General features: G+C 38.6%; 1 protein-coding gene across 1 annotated transcript; it reads right to left on the bottom strand.

Moving 5' to 3' along the window:
* Positions 1-7,000: 7,000 nt before the first annotated feature.
* LOC130266278 (kinesin-like protein KIF20B) lies at positions 7,001-18,639 on the bottom strand. The gene is made up of 15 exons (XM_056515594.1): positions 18,497-18,639; positions 18,369-18,371; positions 17,983-18,067; positions 17,738-17,854; positions 17,406-17,544; positions 15,398-15,582; positions 13,393-13,441; positions 12,554-12,748; positions 11,582-11,693; positions 11,051-11,125; positions 10,468-10,614; positions 9,882-10,044; positions 8,677-8,904; positions 7,906-8,045; positions 7,001-7,308 (listed from the first exon to the last, which is right to left on the bottom strand). Exons 1-15 carry the CDS (start codon positions 18,637-18,639, stop codon positions 7,137-7,139), a joined length of 1,953 nt encoding a protein of 650 aa, XP_056371569.1. The 3' UTR covers positions 7,001-7,136.
* Between the last annotated feature and the right edge of the window lie 2,228 nt (positions 18,640-20,867).

The following is a 20,867-nucleotide window of genomic DNA, read 5'->3' as shown; positions in this document are numbered from 1 at the left end:
CAGGCAGCTGCCGAGCGAGAGCAGGGACGGGCTGTGCCTGGAGCTCAGAGGCCTCATGGTGCTCAGCAAGGAGCCCTCACTGGTGAGAAGGCAGCAGTGGCTGAAGCTGCACTGGCAGCTTGGGGCTGGGCAACACAGTCCCTTGCACTTGCTTCGGATTCGGCAGCTGAGGCAGCTGCTCCCAGCTCTCCTGCCTCCTGCTTCAGCTGCCCGAGTGCCTTGGCACAGGCCTCTGGCCTCTGAGCCCTGAGGCAGCTGGGTGGGGGTGCAGGGCCAGGGCCCTGTTGGTGCTGCAGCCCTCCAGGGCTTCACAGCACAGCCTTGTGTTGCACACAGAGCGGAGGAATATGCGGCCTGTATCAACACCTGGTGGAGCAGCTGGCTGATCCAGATCGAGAGATGGTTGGGATGACCCTCTCTGTGCTCGCCCATATGCTCCAGGAGAAAGACCTCAAGATACCCAGCGCCACTGCCCCCAAAGCTGGCTGAGCCACTCCTGCCACACTTTGAGAAAGTAAGGCTCTGTGCCCACGGGCACTGGACACTGCCCGGAAACTTTGTGCCCTGGGCAGTTTTGGGCCTTTGCCCCCCTGAGCCTGGACTAGTCAGTGCTGAGCTCTTCTCCTTTCCTAACTTTATCTACCAACAGATTTACAATTTATTTGTAAAGACAAATGTAACATTCTTCTCAGAAAGAAGGAGGAGCTGCAGGCCCTCAGTGAGAGTGAGTGAGAGCAGCCGCCCTCGGGGCAGCGGGGGCCGCCAGGGGCAGCTGCAGGTGCCGGGCACGGAGCTGCAATCGCTGCCCGGGCTGCAGAGGGCTCTGCTCCCTGTGCGGACGAGGGGAGATGGAGCTGAGTGAGCACAAATGCCATCAGCCCCTGGGGCCAGCAAGGGCTGGGGATGGGAGGGAAACCACTCAGATTTGTCGTGGCCTCTGCAGTCAGCCAGAAAGTTTGTTCCTATAAGCTGTGAGTTTCCTGTCCCCCTGCAGACATCATTCCTTAGAGCCAGAGCTGCCTGGCAGCCACCCTCAAACTTCTCTGAGCATTTTCCTTGTGTTCACCTTTGCTTTCTTTACTTTTCCCTCGTCCAGATTTCTTCCTATTTCCCATCTCTGTTCCGTCCCCTTCAAACAGCCCATCCCTGCTTGCCCTTTCCTCTTTAGCCCCACTCCCCATTTCATTTCCTGAACTGGCACCATGGGAATGTGCCTTAGGGAGCAGGATCATGCTACAAGTGCTTCAGGAATTGTCTGCAGGCTCCTGCAGTGCCTCGTGCTGCTCCCTTGCCAGAGGCACCACAGGCCATGGGGGCACATCTGGGCTGGTGTGTCTGGGTGTGGGGTTCTCTGTTCTGGGCAGTGAGGAGGGGCTGGAGAGGCTCTGCAGGACTGACAGGATGGGCTTTGGGGCCTGTGTGGAGAAGCTGAGGGACCTGGGCTGCTGGACCTCTTGAAGAGGAGGCCCAGGGCTCATCCTGCAGCTGCTCCAGGGCTGGTTTCAGAGAATCCCAGAATCAAGCAGGCTAGAAAAGTCCTTGGAGATCATCAAGTACAACCTGTGCCCTGATGCTATCTTGTCTCTCTTGAGCCTCTTCCATGACAAACAACCCCAGCTCCCTCAGCTACTCGTCAAAGGATTCGTGTTCCATAACCCTCACCAGCTTTTTTAACCTTCTCTGGACACACCCCAGCACCTCCATGTCTTCCTTAAATTGTGGAGGCCCAGAACAGAATGAAGAATCAAGGTCCAGCCTCAGCCATGCTGAACACAGGGGAAGAACGACTGCCCTGGTCCTGCTGGCCACACCATTCCTGATCCAGGCCAGGTGCCATTGGCCTTCTTGGCCACCTGGGCACACTGCTGGCTCATGTCCAGCCTGCTGTCCATCAGTGTCCCCAGGTCCCTTTCTGCCTGGCCACTCTCCAGCCACTCTGTCCCCGGCCTGGAGCTCTGCAGGGGTTGTTGGCCAAAGTTCATGACCCAGCACCTGGTCTTGTTAAACCTCACCTTGTTGGATTTGGGCCCTGGATCCAGCCTGTCCAGGTCCCTCTATTCGATCCACACTCACAGCCAGCTTGGTGTCATCACAGTTCTGTATGGCCCTGGAGTGTCATAATGGTCTCCATGATTCCATGAGGCCGCACAAATTCATGAGGTGTCACAGTGTCCCTCTGGTTCCATGGGACCCCGTGGTGTTACAAAGTCCCTTGTATCCTTGGGCCCTGCAGTGCCACAGTGCATCCCTGGTTCCATGAGGTCTTGCAGGGCAGCAATGCTCTCCTTCGTTCCACAGTCTTTCCTGAAATACTTCCAGTCATGGTGACTCACCCACTTCTCTGGGCAGCCCATTCCAATGCCCAATCACACTTTCAGTGAAGAATATTTCCAGGTGTCCAGCCTAATTGTCCCCTGGTGTAGCTTAAGGCTGTGTCCTCTTATCCTGTGACTGCTCCCTGGAAAAAGAGCTCGACCTCCACCTGCCTGCATCCTCCTGTCAGGGAGTTGTAGAGAGTGATGAGGTCTCTCCTGAGCCTCCTCTTCTCCAGGATAAACATCCCCAGCTCCCTCAGCTGATCCTCACAGCACTTGTGTTCCAGACCCCTCACCAGCCTTGTTGCCCTTCTCTGGACACGCTCCAGCCCCTCCATGTCCTTCCTAAATTGGGGGCCCAGAACTGGACACAACACTCGAGGTGCTGCCCAAACAGTGCTGAGCACAGGGGAAGAATCACTGTCCTGGTCCTGCTGGCCACACCATTCCTGATCCATAGGAGTCCCAGGGCTGGGATGAGGGAAATGCTGGAAAGGGGATGGGGACAAAGTGTTATTGATTGTCAGCCATGAAGGGTCTTAATTTTCATATCCATTCAGACTGCATTAAAAGATTCTAGGGGTCAATATCATTTGGACATGGCTGATATCCTTCTATAAACAGGAAAAGACAACAATACAAAAGTTGTCTCCGCATTGTTTCCAATAAAATATATTCACTTGCAATACACATCTGACGTCTTCCTAATTAACCACAGAACCGCCTCGGGCAGAACTGCGGCCAGGGCCGCCCAAAGCACTTCTGTTTCCCTCTCACAGCACCAATCGGCCTTCAACCGCGTTCAAATACCTGCATTACCGAAAGATCATCCCAAAAATATTCTGCTCATTTTTCCACTTTAACTGCTCTTCATCAGCTCTCTGATCAAATGGTGCCACTCTTCCTCCTTGATTTAAAGGCTCTATGAAGTAGCATCCTCATATTTCTCTTCTAGAAGCCTTTACTTTGTAACTGGAGTGCCATAAGGATGATGAAACAACAATAAAAAAAAGCATTCAGCAAAAAAGAGCTGAGGTTGAGGCAAGCGATTTTTCGAATATCTTAGAAGCATTTAAGGATATACAAGTATCAATGTGCAGTCATTTCTTTTCACTCAAAGTCAAGGTAGATAGGCTGTCTGAAAAAAAGAAATTTAAACCATTCCATGCAGGCATAGCTCTTACTGAACAATAAGTAAGCTATGAACGCTTCCAAAGGCACTGCTCCTACTAAACAAAAAGTTTCACACACAAGGTTTTTTGAACTTCTCAATTTTATTGGAAACAGAATAATCGTATAAAATTATATACAGATTTTAAAACACAATTTAAGCATTTATTGCTTCCTATATAAAAGCAGCCGGAAAAATAGAAGGGTAATATCTCCGAGCTCGGTAATATGAACACAAGTTTTGCAAGTTTATTTTGGCAGCCTTGGTCGCAAAAAATACTTGATTGTATGATCACTTTCTTTCTTTTTTGGTTCTACAGAGATCTGAAAAAGATGGATTAAAAGACAATTATTCAGCATTTCTTCAGAAACAAATGACATTCACTTTACAGACCTGTGTGCTCAACAGAATAGTTTTTCCCAGAATCTGTTTCCAGAGTTTACTTGAATCACTCTGGTGAAATGTAGTCATTCACTGAGAGGGTGGTCAGTCAGTGGGACAGATTAGCCAGGGAAGTGGTGAAAACACCATCCCTGGAAGTGTTCAAAAAATGTGTGGATGTGGCCTTTGGGAATATGGTTTTGTAGAGTTAACTCAGTGGTGTTGGGTTAACAGTTGGCTCAACGGCCTTGGAGACTTTTCCTTAATAATTCTATGATTCTATAACTCTTTTTTGTCAGGGGTATCCAGGATAGACAGACAATCTTAGTGCATCATAATAAGCAACACGTTCCATAAATATACAAAATCCCATTTTTGCTGGAACAAATATCAAAGTCCAAAGAAAAATATCATCTGAATGCAGCTCTCACTTCTAGTCTCTAATATCCATTTTGTGATACAGGAAGAGTTCAGAAAACATTTAAGCTTAGATTTCTCTAGCTTTCTCTGACTTCCACAGGATTCAGTCATTCACCCTTTCTTTCACTTCCAAGCTTCATAGCTCATTTTTTTGCTCAGCACTTCTGTCATTTTCTTCTTCCTCCTATGGACAGCATTTTGGGTTCTGCTGCATCCATTCATACAATTTACAGGAAATTCAATAGGCTACTTTAGTATGGGCAAATGCTTATCATAGCAGAGGGAAGAAAGGATGAACAGAACAAAGAGATGTACTTCCAACAGAGCAGAAGAATGCTCAGCACTACAGTTACTGCCTAAACCATAAAGCTGGATTTCTGAAACAATACATGAAAACCTGGCCTGCAAGACTCTTAGACTGGTTTAGAAAGAGAAGTAAAACACATCCAGAAGGCTAATAGACTGTGCTTTGAAAAGCATGGATGTATCCACATGCTATTATGCCCAAATATCACCTGGGCATAAATGGAATCGAAAAATACCTTTTGTGCTCACCTGTAAAGTTAATTGTATGTGCAGACCTTTACTGTGTTTCAGTCATGCAATTCCAAATCTGTAGTTGCCTTACTGGTCTCTATTTCTATTTCTCCCTTTATGCTAAACTTAATTGAAGTGCAACTACTGGAAAAACAAATTAGGACTTCACTGCTGTAGCCGAGAAAAAGCTGCAGACACCACAACTAAGGTATCTGTGAACCCAGATGTGAAGGTATGTCCAAAGAAAACAGTAGAAAGAAAAGACCAAGAGGAATGGTTAAGTAGAATAAATATATAAGTCGGTATTTTCAAACCTCTTCTGCAACTCAATTAGACCTTCAGATTTGTCTTTTTTCCCCTAATAGTTAATTTTAGGATTACAGCAAAACATTAGTGTGGAGAAGAAGGGAATCTTCATCACTTACTGAAGAACCAGGGCTATCCAGAGGGCAAGAAATGTCAGTTGTACGCAGCCTTCTTTTAGCTCGCTTTGGCCTGAGAACATTTTCATTCTCTTTGACATTTTCTGGTTCTGTAGACTTGGGAGAGCTTATTGTCTCAATAAGCTTCTTGGCTAGAAGACAAATTTTATTATAAATACATGTGATAGTTTTGTGAGCCTCAAAATTAAAGATCAAAGTAGGCTTTATTAAAACAGTTTAAAAATTAAACTAGTGTAGACCAAAGTCCAAATAGAACAATTCAGAAGTGGTATTTGATTACCAGTTTCCTGTAGCTGGAAGCAGTTTTCTATATCTTCAGGTGCAAAAGCTTAAAGGACACATTAAATATTTAAATTAATGTGCTTTTATACTATTTAAATTAAATGATGTGCTACTTAAATAGCACATTAAAAATCAATTAGGATTCAGATCTCACCGAAATCTCACCTAAAGACTACTAAGTTGAACAACAGGCTTAACTTTTGTGCTGACAGAAGCACAGTGTACAGTCAATTTTTTCTATACCTTTTTATAGTTTTATGAAACTAGTACTAGCTCTATAAAGAAAAGAGTATGTGCACTAGAAAAAAATTTTAAAATAAGAAACAAGCAATACTATTATCCAAAGAGTGAAACCATACAGGACATGGTAATGAAGGTTACAAAGCAGAACTCATCTGCTCAAATTAAGTATTCAACTTTTAAGTGGTCTGACTTTGGCTTCCATTGATAATAATAAGTACTGTCCTCCTGGAACCAATATGACAAACATAGAAATGTTAAAACATTTCACACAGTTATTATCTAAACTGTATTATGTCAGATAATTTAAAATGTACTCTGTAGCAGGACAAGCTTTCAAGTTGGTACAGGAGTTTATTTTAACTGTCCACCAAAATGACCAACTTTGTTTTAAACAAATAATGTCTTTCAGAATTAAATACTGGTGAATCCTGTGCTAATTTTAATTTTTTTTAAAAGCACAGTCACAGTAACCCAGAGATCACTCTTACTGTAGGAAAGAATAAAAAACATATCCTTCAATGGAAAGTCCAAGTAATTAATCTTCCCCAAGGCTATACCTAAACTTAACAAAATCCATTAATTGCTCTATATTCAGTTTAATGAAGCCTTCCAAGTATTTTCATTAGTCACCGGCTTTCACATTCCATAGAATTAATGTACATCAAAAAACGTTAACCAAGTTTCCACAGCAACAAGGGATTGCTGTGAACAAGGTAAGATTTGGAGTTTGGATTCAACCCTTGAATTTTTTAGAGCAGCATGACAAGTTTCTAATACTGCCTTCAGATGTAAGTACGTACAGAGTAACAACATTTTGGGTTTAACAGTTATTATTGCTTTTATGATAAATATGCATATATTTCACACTTCATCTTTCATTCCACCTGGTTTATATTTCACACTTAACCTAAGTTTTAGAATAATGTGGTCCTCACAACCAATATAATCTTTTCTTCTCTGCCATTCTAAAACGGCCAGAGAACAGGAAATAAGCCTTATTTAGAGTGTACAAAACTTTAGAGTAAATAACAGTACTGGAACTTTGGAAAAAATCACCAATTTTCTGTAGTCTCCCTTGTTTCTTCTTAGCTGACTTTTTATTTCGAGAATCTTGCCTTCTTGAGGGGTATTCTTTTGTAACAGATTGTGAAGCAGCCATCTGTACAGAAATACAGGATCATTGTTTAAGCTGAAAATTGACTTAATCCTCAAGTTTCATTTAATTTTATTGTACTTCAATGTTATTTTCAAGCTGACACATGGAGTTTCACTACAGACACCTTTGTTCAATTTAGTAATGATATCACTATACCAATCACAACAGTTAGTTACTAAAAGGGATATTTAGGGCAGACATAAAAATACCAGAGATGCAGCTTGATCACTGCAAGGCCCATCTTGTGATTCACTTCTTTCATCTGCATTTTCAGTGGAACTACTTGCATGCTTCTTGAAGATTTCCAGATGTTCTTCAGAATTTTCTTCAAGATGTGCTCGTTCTTGAGCAAGGCACTCTCTAGAGTAGAAAAAAATCAAGTCAGCTAAAAGCTAGCCATGACAGAGGCTAAAAAGTTATTAGCACAGTTGCCTATAAACAAAGATTCTTGCTTCTTTATTTTGGCACAACAAAACAATACACTAAACAATGCTCCTTCCCTAAACCAGAAGTATATTTCACACATGCCAGAAGAATAAGAGGGATACAAGTACACATTATGGAAAGCACTTAACCAAAAATATTTTTTCTAAGCTGCTTGAGACAGTATGTTTGGAGTATCACTAAAACAGAAATGAACCGAAGAATTTGTACATGTCACTCTTTCTACAACTTACCAAAGCAACTCTTCCCTTAGAAAGACTTCTACAAGAAAAAAACATTGCTTGCAAATTAAACACACACTCCTACCCATCCCACATGAAAACCAAAGTTTTCTAAAGAGCATTTTTCCTGCACTCATAATCCAAACAGAAACCAACATATTAACTGATGCAGTAGAAGATCAGATCCCACAGAAGATTGTGGTCTCTTACAACCACGAGAGATTTGAGAAATAAGTAAATTTACTCTCACTTTCCTAACAAGTAACTTTAAAACTACTTAAAGCCAGCTTACTTGAAATCCACTTCCTGCTGAAGAAAATAATGCATGTATTCTTGAACCACTTCTTCACGAATTTTCATTTCCAGCAGTAGATTATTTTGCTTTTCAGTAATAAGTTCGTTCCTCAGCTCTTCTACCAGATTCACCAGCATCTAGAATTACAATTAGTATTATGCTTTTCACAAAGAAATACTTTCCCACAAGTGAGATTTTTTTCCCATTTCTCAAACACTACGACACTTTACTCTGCAGCTGCAAAAAGTTTTTCTAGGTCTTTTATTAGCTTATTCATAAACAGAAGGATTTATGAGTAGATTGCACTACCTCTTTGGTACTAACAGAGCAATTTAGGTTTGCACAGAGTGGCTATTTCCAAAGAGCACAAAGTTTATAACAAAATTCCTAATGTTATCTTTAATGACAGGCTTAAGAGCCACAGAATTTGGCCTTTTATTTTCCATATGTCCCTTTTCGGGTATTAATGAAACCTCCAGGAAATGGTCTCCTAGTCCTCTGTTCTCCTACTCCTTCTCTTCTCCAGAAATGACTAAAACTGCTGTTTCTTAAAGAACAGTGTCCAGAGTTTTCTTGTGCATAAAATAACAAAGGAACAATCTTGTGTTGCTCAAAAACAAGTAAAGTCTTCTGTATATTGACCATAGGATGCCAAAAAAAAAAAAAAAAAAAAAAAAAAAAAAAAGCAAGATGGAGGAAACCAGAAGAATACATTGTTTCAAGGCCCCATGCTATACTAATTCGTAAAGTAGCAGCCCTGGCACATACCATGTATTTTTCTTTTGACATAACAACGTTATGTTCTTGCACTGCTTCTTCTTTTGACATATTGCACTGTTCCTCCATCTCTTCATCACATTCATACACATCTTCCAAGATAGTATCTCTTTTCCTTGGGATTTGCATTCTACGGACATTAAGCAGTGATGAGTCTCCTGCTGATTTCTGGCAAAATGACAGATCTTGAGGAAGAACAGGTGTTTCCATAACTAAAACCTACCCAGAAAAAAATCAAGAACAAAAAGTTATTGGTATTTTTTAAGCTCCACTGGCACTTTGAAGACCTGCTGCACTCTCCTGTAGGTCTCTTGAGCAGAGCACTCTCCCAGCTTATCTATCTATCCTCTGTTCAGAGTCACTACTTAGACCAGTATCCAGCTAGAGTAGAATTTGTCACCTTATAGCCTAACCCTTCTTTGGATCCCAAGAACACCAAGTTTCATTAACTGATAACCTACAAGGGGCAGATTGTTAATTTCCTATACTTTGAGTTTCCAGTTATATTACACAAACAACATACTACAAAATCTATTTCTTTAACAACTCTATAACCATTACAGCCTGCTCCTTTTGGTATTGCACTTAACCTGCCCAAACTCCAAAGGCATGGACTTAACTGTCAACAAAACTTTTCCATGGCTTCCATTAAAGCTACAGCATCGATCCTCCACACACTTACATCTTCCAACTTTGCCAAAGTTACATCACTGCACTTACTCCTCCTCTGCTTCCACCTTCCCACTGAAACCTCTGTGAATGTAAAGACTTTTCACACTCTTTAGTGCTTAATCTATTTTATCAGTACTTCAGATGAGCAATATTCCAAGCTAAGATAGCAGTAGTATATGGGACAGCTAGAAGTGAGAGCATGTTGTATCTGCAGCAGAAATTTACCCAGATCTCAGGGAAATTCTTCCAAATATAGTAAGTCTCTTATTACACTGGATGTTTCATAGGAATCACAAATTTTCAGTAGATGCTTCCACCCCCACACTCCAAAGAAAAAAAAAGTCCCAATAAAGTATTTTTAAAAGCTCTAGGAGATAAAGCTCAGTCTGTTGTAATTAGAAATATGATTACAGTATAAAACAAAAATCCAGTAACTAAATTCATATTTCTAAAAGTGAGAGAATCTGTTCTTTTTAATGCAAATCAAAATTACTGATCAACAAGATAGACTAAACCACACTTACTTTTTGTGCCATGGCTGAGAACTTTAGCACATTGAGTGTTTCCTCATATGATGATGAACATTTGCTGATGTTCACTATCATATAGACCTTCCCTTTTCCACTGAAAAAGCCTTGAAGGAAATGCGTTAGCTTGCTTTCCCGAAAGGGTATTTGCCGCTGCAACCTTTAAAAGACAAAAGAACAGATGATCAGAAGTTTAGTAAATTTCAGTCAGCCTGAAGACTTAAAGTTTCACTCTTACTATGGCACTAGTGGCAAGGGTGCTTTAAACATAAATTTAAAATTTAAATTTTTTCCAAAGCTTCTTTGATAAGCCAAGCTCAGAACAAGTAAGTAAAATCACTAACTCTGTGATAGCATGTTTAAAGGATGTTATAATTTAAATGATTTAATTAAAAAGCAAAACAAGGCAAGTTTAAAGATAACTTCACTACATCAACAAGACCACAGTATAGACATCAGAAATCTCTATTTTTTTCCTACCAAAAACTTAAATGTTACTATATATATTTTAAACAACAGCTTTTAATCACTGTAGGCAATATCTAAAAACCACAACCAGCTGGTAGCTCATAAAAGGACTTACTTTGACTGCTGCCTGTTCTTGAGTGCATTAAGACACTTGCCTAGAGTCAGGAGAGAGGTATTTATATTTCCACTCTCTTTCAATCTGTCACCCTCATTGCAGGTCTTGGTATATCTTTCAGAACCAGCAAGATCACACAACGACAATCTGAAAGCAGACAAAGAAATATCACTGTAATTACCTTAAAGAGGCACAAATTATCCACTTTTAAAAATTATCACTTTTCCTCATCCTTCTCAAGTTTGCTTCCCTAATCAAATTTCCCACTATTTTCTGCTAAATATTTGCTCTACATGCTTCCTACCCCACCCCACCCACTGTTCATCCTCTTCCTTCTGGGGACTTGCACAGTTCAGGAGTAAAGAAGTCTGGCAGAACCTTGTGCTGAGCAGAGGTGACAAGACAGAACAGCACTGACATCTGATGCCTCGAGGGAGAGGGCCAAGTACTGTATGAGGCTGGAAGTGGGGAGCCACCATACATGCAGGAGGCTCTGCCAGTGAGCACTGGGTGCAGTACCAACACATCAAAATGGAAGGTCATTAACAACTGCATCACATGAGACAGACTGTTCTGAACTTACTCATTGACTCGGGTCACCCTTGGTGTTCCTCCTGAATCTTCAATTTTTAGTACTTTAATTGTGAATATTCTGTGACTAAAAGGAGAAATTGAAATCAGCAGAGAAATGATAAAGTAGATCAATACTTTCAATATATTTTTAGGCTCCACAACATCTGTTCAAAATGTTGCTTGTTCTGTCACTATATCTAAGCATTACACAATCAGATACAAACTTTTAAAGAGATCTTTATGTAGCATGTATTTTGCTTTTTCCTCTGATATTTAGATGGAATAAAGTTAAGTATGTTTGTACAGTATTTGATAAAATACTGTGAGCTTTAGTACATGTTCATCCTACTAAAGGATTGAATCCCTTTGGCTTAAACCATTGTGTCACACACTGCTAAAGGACACCAAAACTGAAACCTAAAAATCTAGACCTTGTAAAAGCTTCTTCTCTTCTCTTCCTAAAAACCATAAGCCATGTTTTAGGTTTCTCCTTCCTCCCACTCACCATCCTATGCCCAATGCTATTCAAAATGCTTCTTACCTTCTGCTGGAGCAATTATTTAATTTCGTGCTTGCAATACTCTGGTGTTTCAACCCCAGTTTTAGAAGTCGAAAAGCTTCTTTAGAGTCTGAAATCTGAACCCACCGCAGATCTTCAGGAAGAGCAAACATGATAATTTTTAAGATAACATTACCAAAATAAGTATTATGGGGATAACATAGCAAGGACACTACATTTCCTTGAGGCATAGAAACATTTTACTACTCCTGCTTCAGACAGATGTGATGACAAATCAGATCAAAATGCCTCCTCTCATAGGAAAGGAAGGGTAAGTAGATAACATTTCATTATTCTGTTAGCACATTAAATATGTTTCATTCAAATTTAGCAAGCAACCTTAGCCTGAGCACAGACAAGTCAAAAAAGTAAGCTGTAATATGAGTAGAAAGCCCTGTAGTCATATTCAGCAAGGCAGAACCCTACCTTCTAAATCCTAAAATTAAGAACAGTTTATTCAATTTATACCACAGTCAAGGAGGGAAAGGGAGGAAGGGGAAGTCATATGGATCTCTTTCAGGGCCATCAACTTAACTGAAAAAAACCCAGCAAAATTTTGCCTGCAATATGATAACCATATGTCTGAAATATGCTTCTCTACAGAGAATACTGAAAAAATCCCAGAAACGACAATTTAAAAACCTGTTGAGCCAATTATAAGAACAGTTAAGAACTACAGGCCTCTTTTTTTAAGAAAATAGAAAAAAGCAAAACTCTAAAAAAAGTCCATTTTTTCCAGTATTTCTTCCATTTCAAAGAAAAATCAAGGCAGTGAAGTGCAGAGGCTTTTAACAGTTCCAGTCAATAGTAAAGAAAAAACAAGATTAAAGGTAGAGATACTTCTATTTATGTAGATTATTGTAGTAATTTGTTATTGAGTCTAATTTAAACATCATTACAGGCAGACCAAATTTTTCAAATTACATTTGGCAATTTGCAATGTATTCTATTCACCTTTTACAAAAGGACATCCCTTGATGTCTTGAGCGAGGCGCAGTGTTTTTCTTTTCTTCTCATTTGATGTAGGAATTAAGAGATCATAAAAGCGTTCATTGTAAATCTCAAAAAATGAAATCCAAACAGAAAACTTGATGTAATTTGTTGCAGCTGTGATAGATTGCTCTGAGTGTTTTGAGATATCTTCCAAATCTGCCAAGAACAAAAATATTACAAACCAATATAAACCTAGTAAAGTGAGTTTGGTTAAAAAAAATTAGTAAGTAAAAATTGATATAACAAACCACCCAAGAACCACTCAAAATCTAAAATTCATTAAAAAAAAAAATCCATTGAAAGTCCCACCCAATTTCCTAAATATCTGGAAGTCATATGGTTAACATATCTGCAAGAGAAAACTCACTACTACTTCCTTTTCTACTTTTAAATTCTATCAACCACATAAAGCTTGGTTAGAATTAGTCAAATCTGTGAAACATCTTTAGAAGAAAAAACTAAACTGACAAGATACTTCATTTTCACTTTTTAAAGTAAACCTAGTATTCAGGTAGCTTTTTAAATGCTAGCATCAAGTTTAGATAATTACATAGAAGTACTCTAAAAGTCTGTCAAGATATCACTAGGACCCACAGGATATAACTTCAGCCCATTTAATGCCAGATATTCTAACGATTTCATCCTTCTGTTTTCTGCCCAGATTATTTGCTCACTATCCAATTCACAGGCATATAAAACTGATAGGAAGTAATTTTATTAACATAGGCCAGAAGTCAGTTATTGATCTTAAGAAGGCTTATTTGCCAGCTTTAACTGCAAAACTTTCATATAAAACATACCCTGAGAATCTATAGGTGCTTTGTTGCTAGTGTTAATCTGGTGGTCTACCTGCAAAAGAAAACAAACTTTAAGACATATTGTTGACAGTACAAGTTATTTCTAATACCTCCACTGTGTTACTAGAAGGGAATACAGAGGGTTGCGATACGCCAATGCAAAGATCCTGGTTACACACTTGGTCTAGTTCAGTGCACCTGTATGCTGCTATTGACAAGGCTGTTCTTACCTCATACTCACCCCTGCCACTTCCCTTACATCAGTATACAAGCATTTCAGCTTGCTGAATTGGAAACAGTCTAGCCACAGAAAACTAGAGAGGTAGAAACCCCTCACATAAACAGGGCAATTCAAGAAGATTTCAGGACTCCAGTTACAGTTTAAACATTAGTCTTAACCTGCTAAATCCAAGGAACTCTAAATTCTTTTATTATTGGTATTTTGCTAATACTGGATTTCATATTTTTCCAGCTTGCTTGGCTAACCCCTGGTAACAGAGGTAAATGTAGAACACTCATTCATTTAAAAACTGAAATAAGGAACCTATTGCTTCATGATACATGTTTGAAATAAATTACACAGTTGAAGAAAAGTCCAGGTTTTAGTAAGAGAAAGACAATTTTCTTCTGCTATTAAAAAAAAAAAAAGTAAACCAAATATCTATAGCTAGAGCTTAGAAGGTTCATACACACACTCCCTTCCCAAGTCGTAGTTTTGGTTAGTCATGTTTTTTCAGACACAGAACTGAAAGTGCAAGTGCCTGAAGACATGAAATCCATCTATTAAAAATGTATGCTTAAGAGAATTAACATGAAATAGGAAAACTGGTATGTTTTGGTTCAGGTTTTCTTTAGTGTTCTGCCAAGAGTCTAATTTAATAATAAATTTTTCAAATAAAAACTTTAGGTAATAGGTTTTACACATATAAAACACCTACACAAACCTCTGTTGCAGCAGATGCAAACTTAGCCAGCAAATTTGTAGCTTTAAGTGTTGTTCTTATATAAACAGTGTCAGAAACTAGAAGGTGCATTCAAAAACACACGAAAGGTTTTTCTGAAGTCCTTTCTGAAGGCAGACAGAGCTAGATTCAACTTACTCCTGTGCTTCTGAAGTGAGTCACAGAATTTTGCTGCCACCTACCTTCCACACTGGAGCCCAGTTAGCCAACAGATAAAAATCAAGGCAACAGATACATACATTCCTTTTTCCTTTCAACACTAGCTATTACAGCCTTGCATACCACAAGGTAAATGCTTACTTTTTATCACAAAAGGAATTATCTTACTAGTTCCAAATCCTTGTATATGCTCAGCTGTATTTTACATTATTTCACTCATTTCAGAATTAGAAGACAACAAGAAAAAGGTATGGTTATATAAAATACAGATTCCCCATAACTGTAACTGGACTAAACAGCTTCAGAATTTCAGTCAGCTCCTAAAACTGGAGTGTAATTCTGGACTGCTCATCAGTGAATTGGGTTTCTGCTAGGCTTTTTTCTGACATCTTTAATTCAAACCTGAAGTCCACTAGCTCTATAGTCCTGCTGCTTCAAACTGATCTTTACTTCCTTTAAGGATATTTGTCAAACTGAAAGGGCAATGACCTCAAAACTATAAATTTCTTTCAAGTATCCTGAAAGACAGTACCCTCTTTAAAGGATCAGACCTACTAGCATCCTCATAGGTAAAGAAAGGACTATTTACATTCAGTTCTTATTAAGCATCAGTTATCCCAGAGGATAAATTATAAAGCTACAAGATTAAAAAAAAAAAAAAAAAAAGCTTAGTTTATATGCCCATGAAGCATTAAGCCACAAGACAAAAATCCCCAGAAACAGGGTTCATCAGCACTATTGCTGACTTTGCTGCTAATCTGAATGCTTGGCTGCCAGCAAATAGACACATCCATGGTTAAATACAGCCAGTCTCTTCCAACTGCAAAGAACATGGAGCTATCTAAAGATGCATGTGCCCATCAATATAGAAAGAGGTGCTCCTCTACCTCTTTTATGAGACGAAGTAATGAAGTTTTAATAGCAGTTTCTTCTCTCGCTTGTTTTTCAGTGAGCTTTATATAATCTCTACACCGATGGGGTTTGAGATTCATTTCTGTGTACAGCCTTCCTTCAAAACTTTTAAACAACATAGCCAGAGTCCTTGGCAGAATTCCAACATTACCTTCTGTTCCTGAAAGAACATACAAAAGAAAAATCCAGTTATTACAAGGTATACGGATAAATGAGGACAGAAAGGTAACACATCTCAAAGTATACATGAAGAGTTTGAAGACAACATACAGCAAGAAGTGGAGTTTGCTTTGTATTCTCAAGGTAATAGAAATACCATCACAGAATTTTGAAAAGTATTTGGCTTTCAGGAACAGTTCATGCTCTCTATCAGTAATGGGTATGACAAAACAAAAACTGCTAGAGTATTTTGCGTAAGTTTAGCCTTAAGGGAAAACAAATAAAAAACCCATGGCCAACAGACATGTGATAGAGACTTGCAGTTTTTCAACAGTACTTCGTAAACAGCCTTCACTGTCTCAAAGTCATGAGATCTTAGCTGCTGTCCTGTACTAAAAGCCACAGAACCTCCAAAACAGTTTATGCACACCTTGCAAAGACTCTTGAAACCCCACACAATATACCCCCAAACTAGTCTGATGCCTGGAAATGCTGAGCTGGAACAGAGACCAGACAGAACCAAAAGAATAAAATATGTATTTATTGAAAGGATATGCCTTGGGCAGTGCAAGACCCCAGCTGGGGATACACCCAAATCAAATCCAATATGGATCCTGGCCACAAGTTTTTACACTTTGATAAGTTTTGGTTCATCTCCATGTTGGGGTCAATTATCTAACCACGGCCCGAGACCATGAAGTCTCAGCCCCCTGGCTTGCCCCCTTTTCCTCGTCGTTATTTCTCCTTTTTGTGTACCAGTTGTCCTTGATTCTCAGGCTAGAAAGGAATTGTTTTGTCAAACTACCCTGTGAAGAGACCTTACTAACATATAACATGAAGTTTCAGAGTTACACACTAAGCAGCAGAGAATCTGCTAACATAATACATAAAAGCTAAAATCCAAGGCATTGGTCAAGCACAGGAGACTGTACACATAAAGAATTGTCGGGTTTTTGTGATTCATCTTTATTTATTAGGAGAGAAAAGAATATCCCATTCTTGCCCCAGACAAATGATGAAGTACTGGAAGTAGTCTTTAATTATAATCCAACAGAAGATTGCTTAGAAAAGAATGTCACTTCAATAAAGATTAGTTTCAAGTGACACACAACTCACTGTCCTTCTACTATTTCTTTGCATAAAATAACTGGTATTGCATCCAGAAACTGTTTCAATGTGAATCAAATCACCTCATTTGTTAAAAGGCTTTTAAAACTAACAGAAGAATGACATCTTCTGACCAGAAAGGATATAGAGCTTTGACAAAACAGAAATAGTGCACCAGGAGACAAGGCGTCCTAGGATATTATTAAGCTTGGGAACTCAAGCTAAGGCAGAAATACATGAAAATAATCAAATAAGTTTCAAAACATTTATTCTCTGCCTATAACTGAAACACTCAAATATTATTTCTTATTTATGCATATAACCTTTATAATAATAATAAAACTTCAGAAAATGCTACTCTGGTGTAGAGTGACTTACACTTTTCAAAATCTGTTATATATAAGATGTATTTTTTCCAACTCCCCGGGGTACAAGATACTTGGAGAAAAATAGAAAGATCACATACACCTGGCTGAAATTATAGAGCCTTCCAAAGTAATAAGACTGTTTAGGTTAACTCAGGTAGTGACTGTCTGTTGGCTGTTAAATTTGTTATGGAAGGAGACCTTTTGAAGACTATTAGAGAAGCAAATGGATAGAGACTTCCTTTTAAATGAAGGAAGAAGTTATGTTTCTGCTAGAGCTAATTCTTACTTAAAAAAAAAAAAAAAAAAAAAAAAAAAAAGTCTTGCAAGAAGAACTCATTTCTACTTTTACCTTGAAAAGTGTAAGTTTTTCCAGAATTCGTAACACCATATGTAAAAACAACACGATTATATCCATCTAGGAAATCTTGTACTTGTTGGTTCATGGTACCTTCAAAGAATTCTGCTTGAGTTGTTTCAGGGCCAAACACCTAAGTATTACCAAGAAATATTTATACTTTGAGTAATTATTACAGACTTTTAAAGAACCTTTTAAATTCTCTTAGTTTATAATCTTAAAGACTATAAAGGTAAAAAAATACAGTGTGCTTGATATTCAATAATGTAATTTAAAACAACCTATACCAGAAATAATTTAAAAACATTTGAAGACAACTCATTTACTTGCGAAAATGTGAATCTCTGTAACATCGGTCCTGCAGTTTTCTCACTTGGGCGATTCAAAAAGTGTTGGGGGGTCTTAAGTATAATATTTGTCGAGTCTTCAAGTGAAACACAGTCCTATTAAAAGGAAACAAGAAATGGAGGCATGAAGAGATTTAAAAGGGCTCAGCTTACAGGAAAAACAAACAAACAAACCCCCCCACAAAACCAATGCTAAGTATTTTTAAACGAAATGAATGTCACACCTTTGATCCGTTTTCTCTTTCCAATGATGTAAATGGCCTGACGCGGAGGAAAACTTCTATGCATCCCTTAGACTCCAATCTGCTCCTCTTTAAAAAAAATATTAAAACAGTTAGAAATGTGGTTACTGTCTTGAAAATTAGCACATGAAACCAGTTTAATTTCATAAGGCTGTTTTAAACAGACTTATATATCAGCTTTTACAAGTGCTTAGGCCCATGCAGAAGCTTGCTATGGTAAGTTAATCTTGCAGCACATTTATACAAACACTGCATTCAGGCCAACAAAAACATTCCATCAACTGGCAATCAGCCTCATTCATAGAAAACTGAACTGCCCCACAGCGCATAAATGTAGTGCCAAACAACTTAGTCTAAATCCTATGCACCTCCTTCAAACTAAAAAATAACAAAGAAGCTTTTCATCTTCTCTGTAAAATTCTGACTATTCTTACCTATGAAAGGAATAAGATTATGCTTTGAAAAATAAATATCCAAACAGTGAAGTTTTCTTAACTGGCTTGTGTTCGAGCTTGAAGAAAATTCAGAGGAGAGGTCTGTTTCAGTATCTTCAAAACTTACTTGTCCTTCTGGAGGTGGTTCAACGCTAGCAATATAGGATGATCCATAAAACTGCTCAGGAACCAAAGCGGATTCCATTCTGCAGGATAAAATAGAACTATTTTGTGTCTATTTTTTTTTCACTCTATTAATTTTTCCTGTGATAGTATGGATGTGATGGGGCAGGGATTTTTTACAGATTAAGTTTAAAATAAATCACTGGGCAATTGCTATTAGACTGTGGCAGCAAGGGACCTGGCAATCAGACACCACAAAACTTGTATTTTAAAGCTTTGGACACAACAATTCAAGGGTCTTCTAGGGCTACATTGCCATGTCTAGGCTACAGCAAAACATATAAGTTGTTTTACTAAGTAATAGAGAGAATGCAGTGCTCATTGAAGCAACAGGCAGAGCAGATGTTTTAGTTTGGACAAACTTAGGGGAAAAAACTTTTAGAAGAGCTTTTTAGGGAATAAACTTTTAATTTTTTATTTTACTGGACTTAAGAAAAAATATTTTACTTAGGGGGGAAAAGTGGAAAAAACTTATTTATTGACACATACAAGGGAAACACTTTTTAGCACATATTTAGATGACAAAAAAAAATTTTTACTGAGAGAGAAAAAGAGACGTGGACGATTTGATTTTTACTAGAAGGACGAGATGCTTTTTTGGCCGGTGTTTAGAGGCAGGCTGCAGGGTTTCTTTGGAGCGAGCTGGTGCTGATTTTCGGGAGGTGGGGGAGGGGGGGAGAAGGGAGAGGGAGAGAGAGAGAAAGGAAAGAAAAAAACAGCTAGCAAGCTTTAAACAACAGCGAGCTAAAACAAATAATTTAAGCAATATAAAGCTAAAAAATTAAGAAGAAAACTAGCTAACTAACAAACTAGGCAACGAACTATTACTACAGCAGCAAGAGCTACAAGCAGCAGCAGCTAGAGCTAAGCGAGCCACGGCAAGAAGAGAAAAAAACTAAGGCCAGTTTACAGAGCTGAGCTCAGGCGGCCCCTTCCCCGGGAGCAGACAGCTTCATGGCCAAGGGGGGCAGGGTGAGGAGTCAGTTAAAACACTAACTTAGGACATTTCACTTTTTATTTTATATTGTGATTATTGACACACGATTGGGATATACACTTATTAAACACAATATGAACATTTTTTTTGACTTGCTTAAACTTTTAACATTTACATATTTTTTTTGTTTCATTTTACAGTTAGATTTTTTTGAGGTACACAGCGGGTTGTTTTATTTTTTTGCATTATTTACTAAGTACATTTAGGTCTTTGAGCAAAGGCAATTTTTTGAATGGGTTTGCTTGTACTTGAGGCAGGATTAATTTATACTGTCTTTTTTAGCAATTTTTTGATATGGGCTGCTGGGACTTTGTTTTTATTTACTGTATTAAGGTACTTAGATTGGGCAGGACTTGTTTGGTTGGTGGAACTTCGAGTGTTGACTAACTAAGTGGCTTTTGCTAAATGCTGCTTTTAATTTTTAAAGGATTTTTTACTTAATGCTTTTAAGGTGGTTTTTAACAATTTATTGTACCTTTTTACTTTACTTGCAGCTGGTGCATGGTAAGGGATGTGGTACACTTACTTAATACTGTGTTTTTTAGCTTAGGTGTTGACAAGGTTATTTTTAAAATGAGTTTTATTGTTTGACTTGATTTTTTTAGGAGTACTATGCTTTTAAAGGACTTGTTTTTTTAGGCTTAGGATGGTGTTGCGGGCAGTGGCGTGAGACACAGGGTAAGTTTCTAACTATTTGGTGGTGGCTTTTACTATGGTTAGCACATAACGTTTGCCCTGGCGGGTTTGAGGCAGTGTGATGTAATTAATTTGCTAAACTTCCCCATACCTGTACTTGGACTACTGTTTTCCATACTAGAGGGGCTTTATTTGCTTGGCTTGCTTGATGGCAGCGCAAGTGTTACAATTATGAATAACTTGAGTAATGCTGTTTATGGTAAGATTTACTTTTTGGTTTCGTGCCTACTTATAGGTGGCATTTTTTTTTTGATGGCTTGAGGCATTATGGGCCTATTGAGCCAGGAACAACTTTTTTTTATGTTTCTAATTTAAATTTATTTTTAACTTTTTTATTTTTGCTGCTTGATTTACTCGATGGTTATTTTGCTGTTTTTTGTTAGCTTTACTTTTGGGGACATGGGCGTTTACATGGCGAACTTTTATGGGTAGCTTGTTTAACCGAGTAGCGATGTTTTTTTACTTTTTTGCAGCTTAGATTGGTTTTCCTCTGCGCTGCTAGTTTGTTTTTTTTTATTTTTGCAGCTATTTTTACAAAGCGTTGGCTACTATTTAGG

This window comes from Oenanthe melanoleuca, unplaced genomic scaffold, assembly GCF_029582105.1.
Source record: "Oenanthe melanoleuca isolate GR-GAL-2019-014 unplaced genomic scaffold, OMel1.0 S008, whole genome shotgun sequence".
NCBI lineage: Eukaryota > Metazoa > Chordata > Aves > Passeriformes > Muscicapidae > Oenanthe > Oenanthe melanoleuca.
The sequence above is the reverse complement of the archived record's forward strand: the minus strand, read 5'-3'. Positions and strand labels throughout refer to the sequence as shown.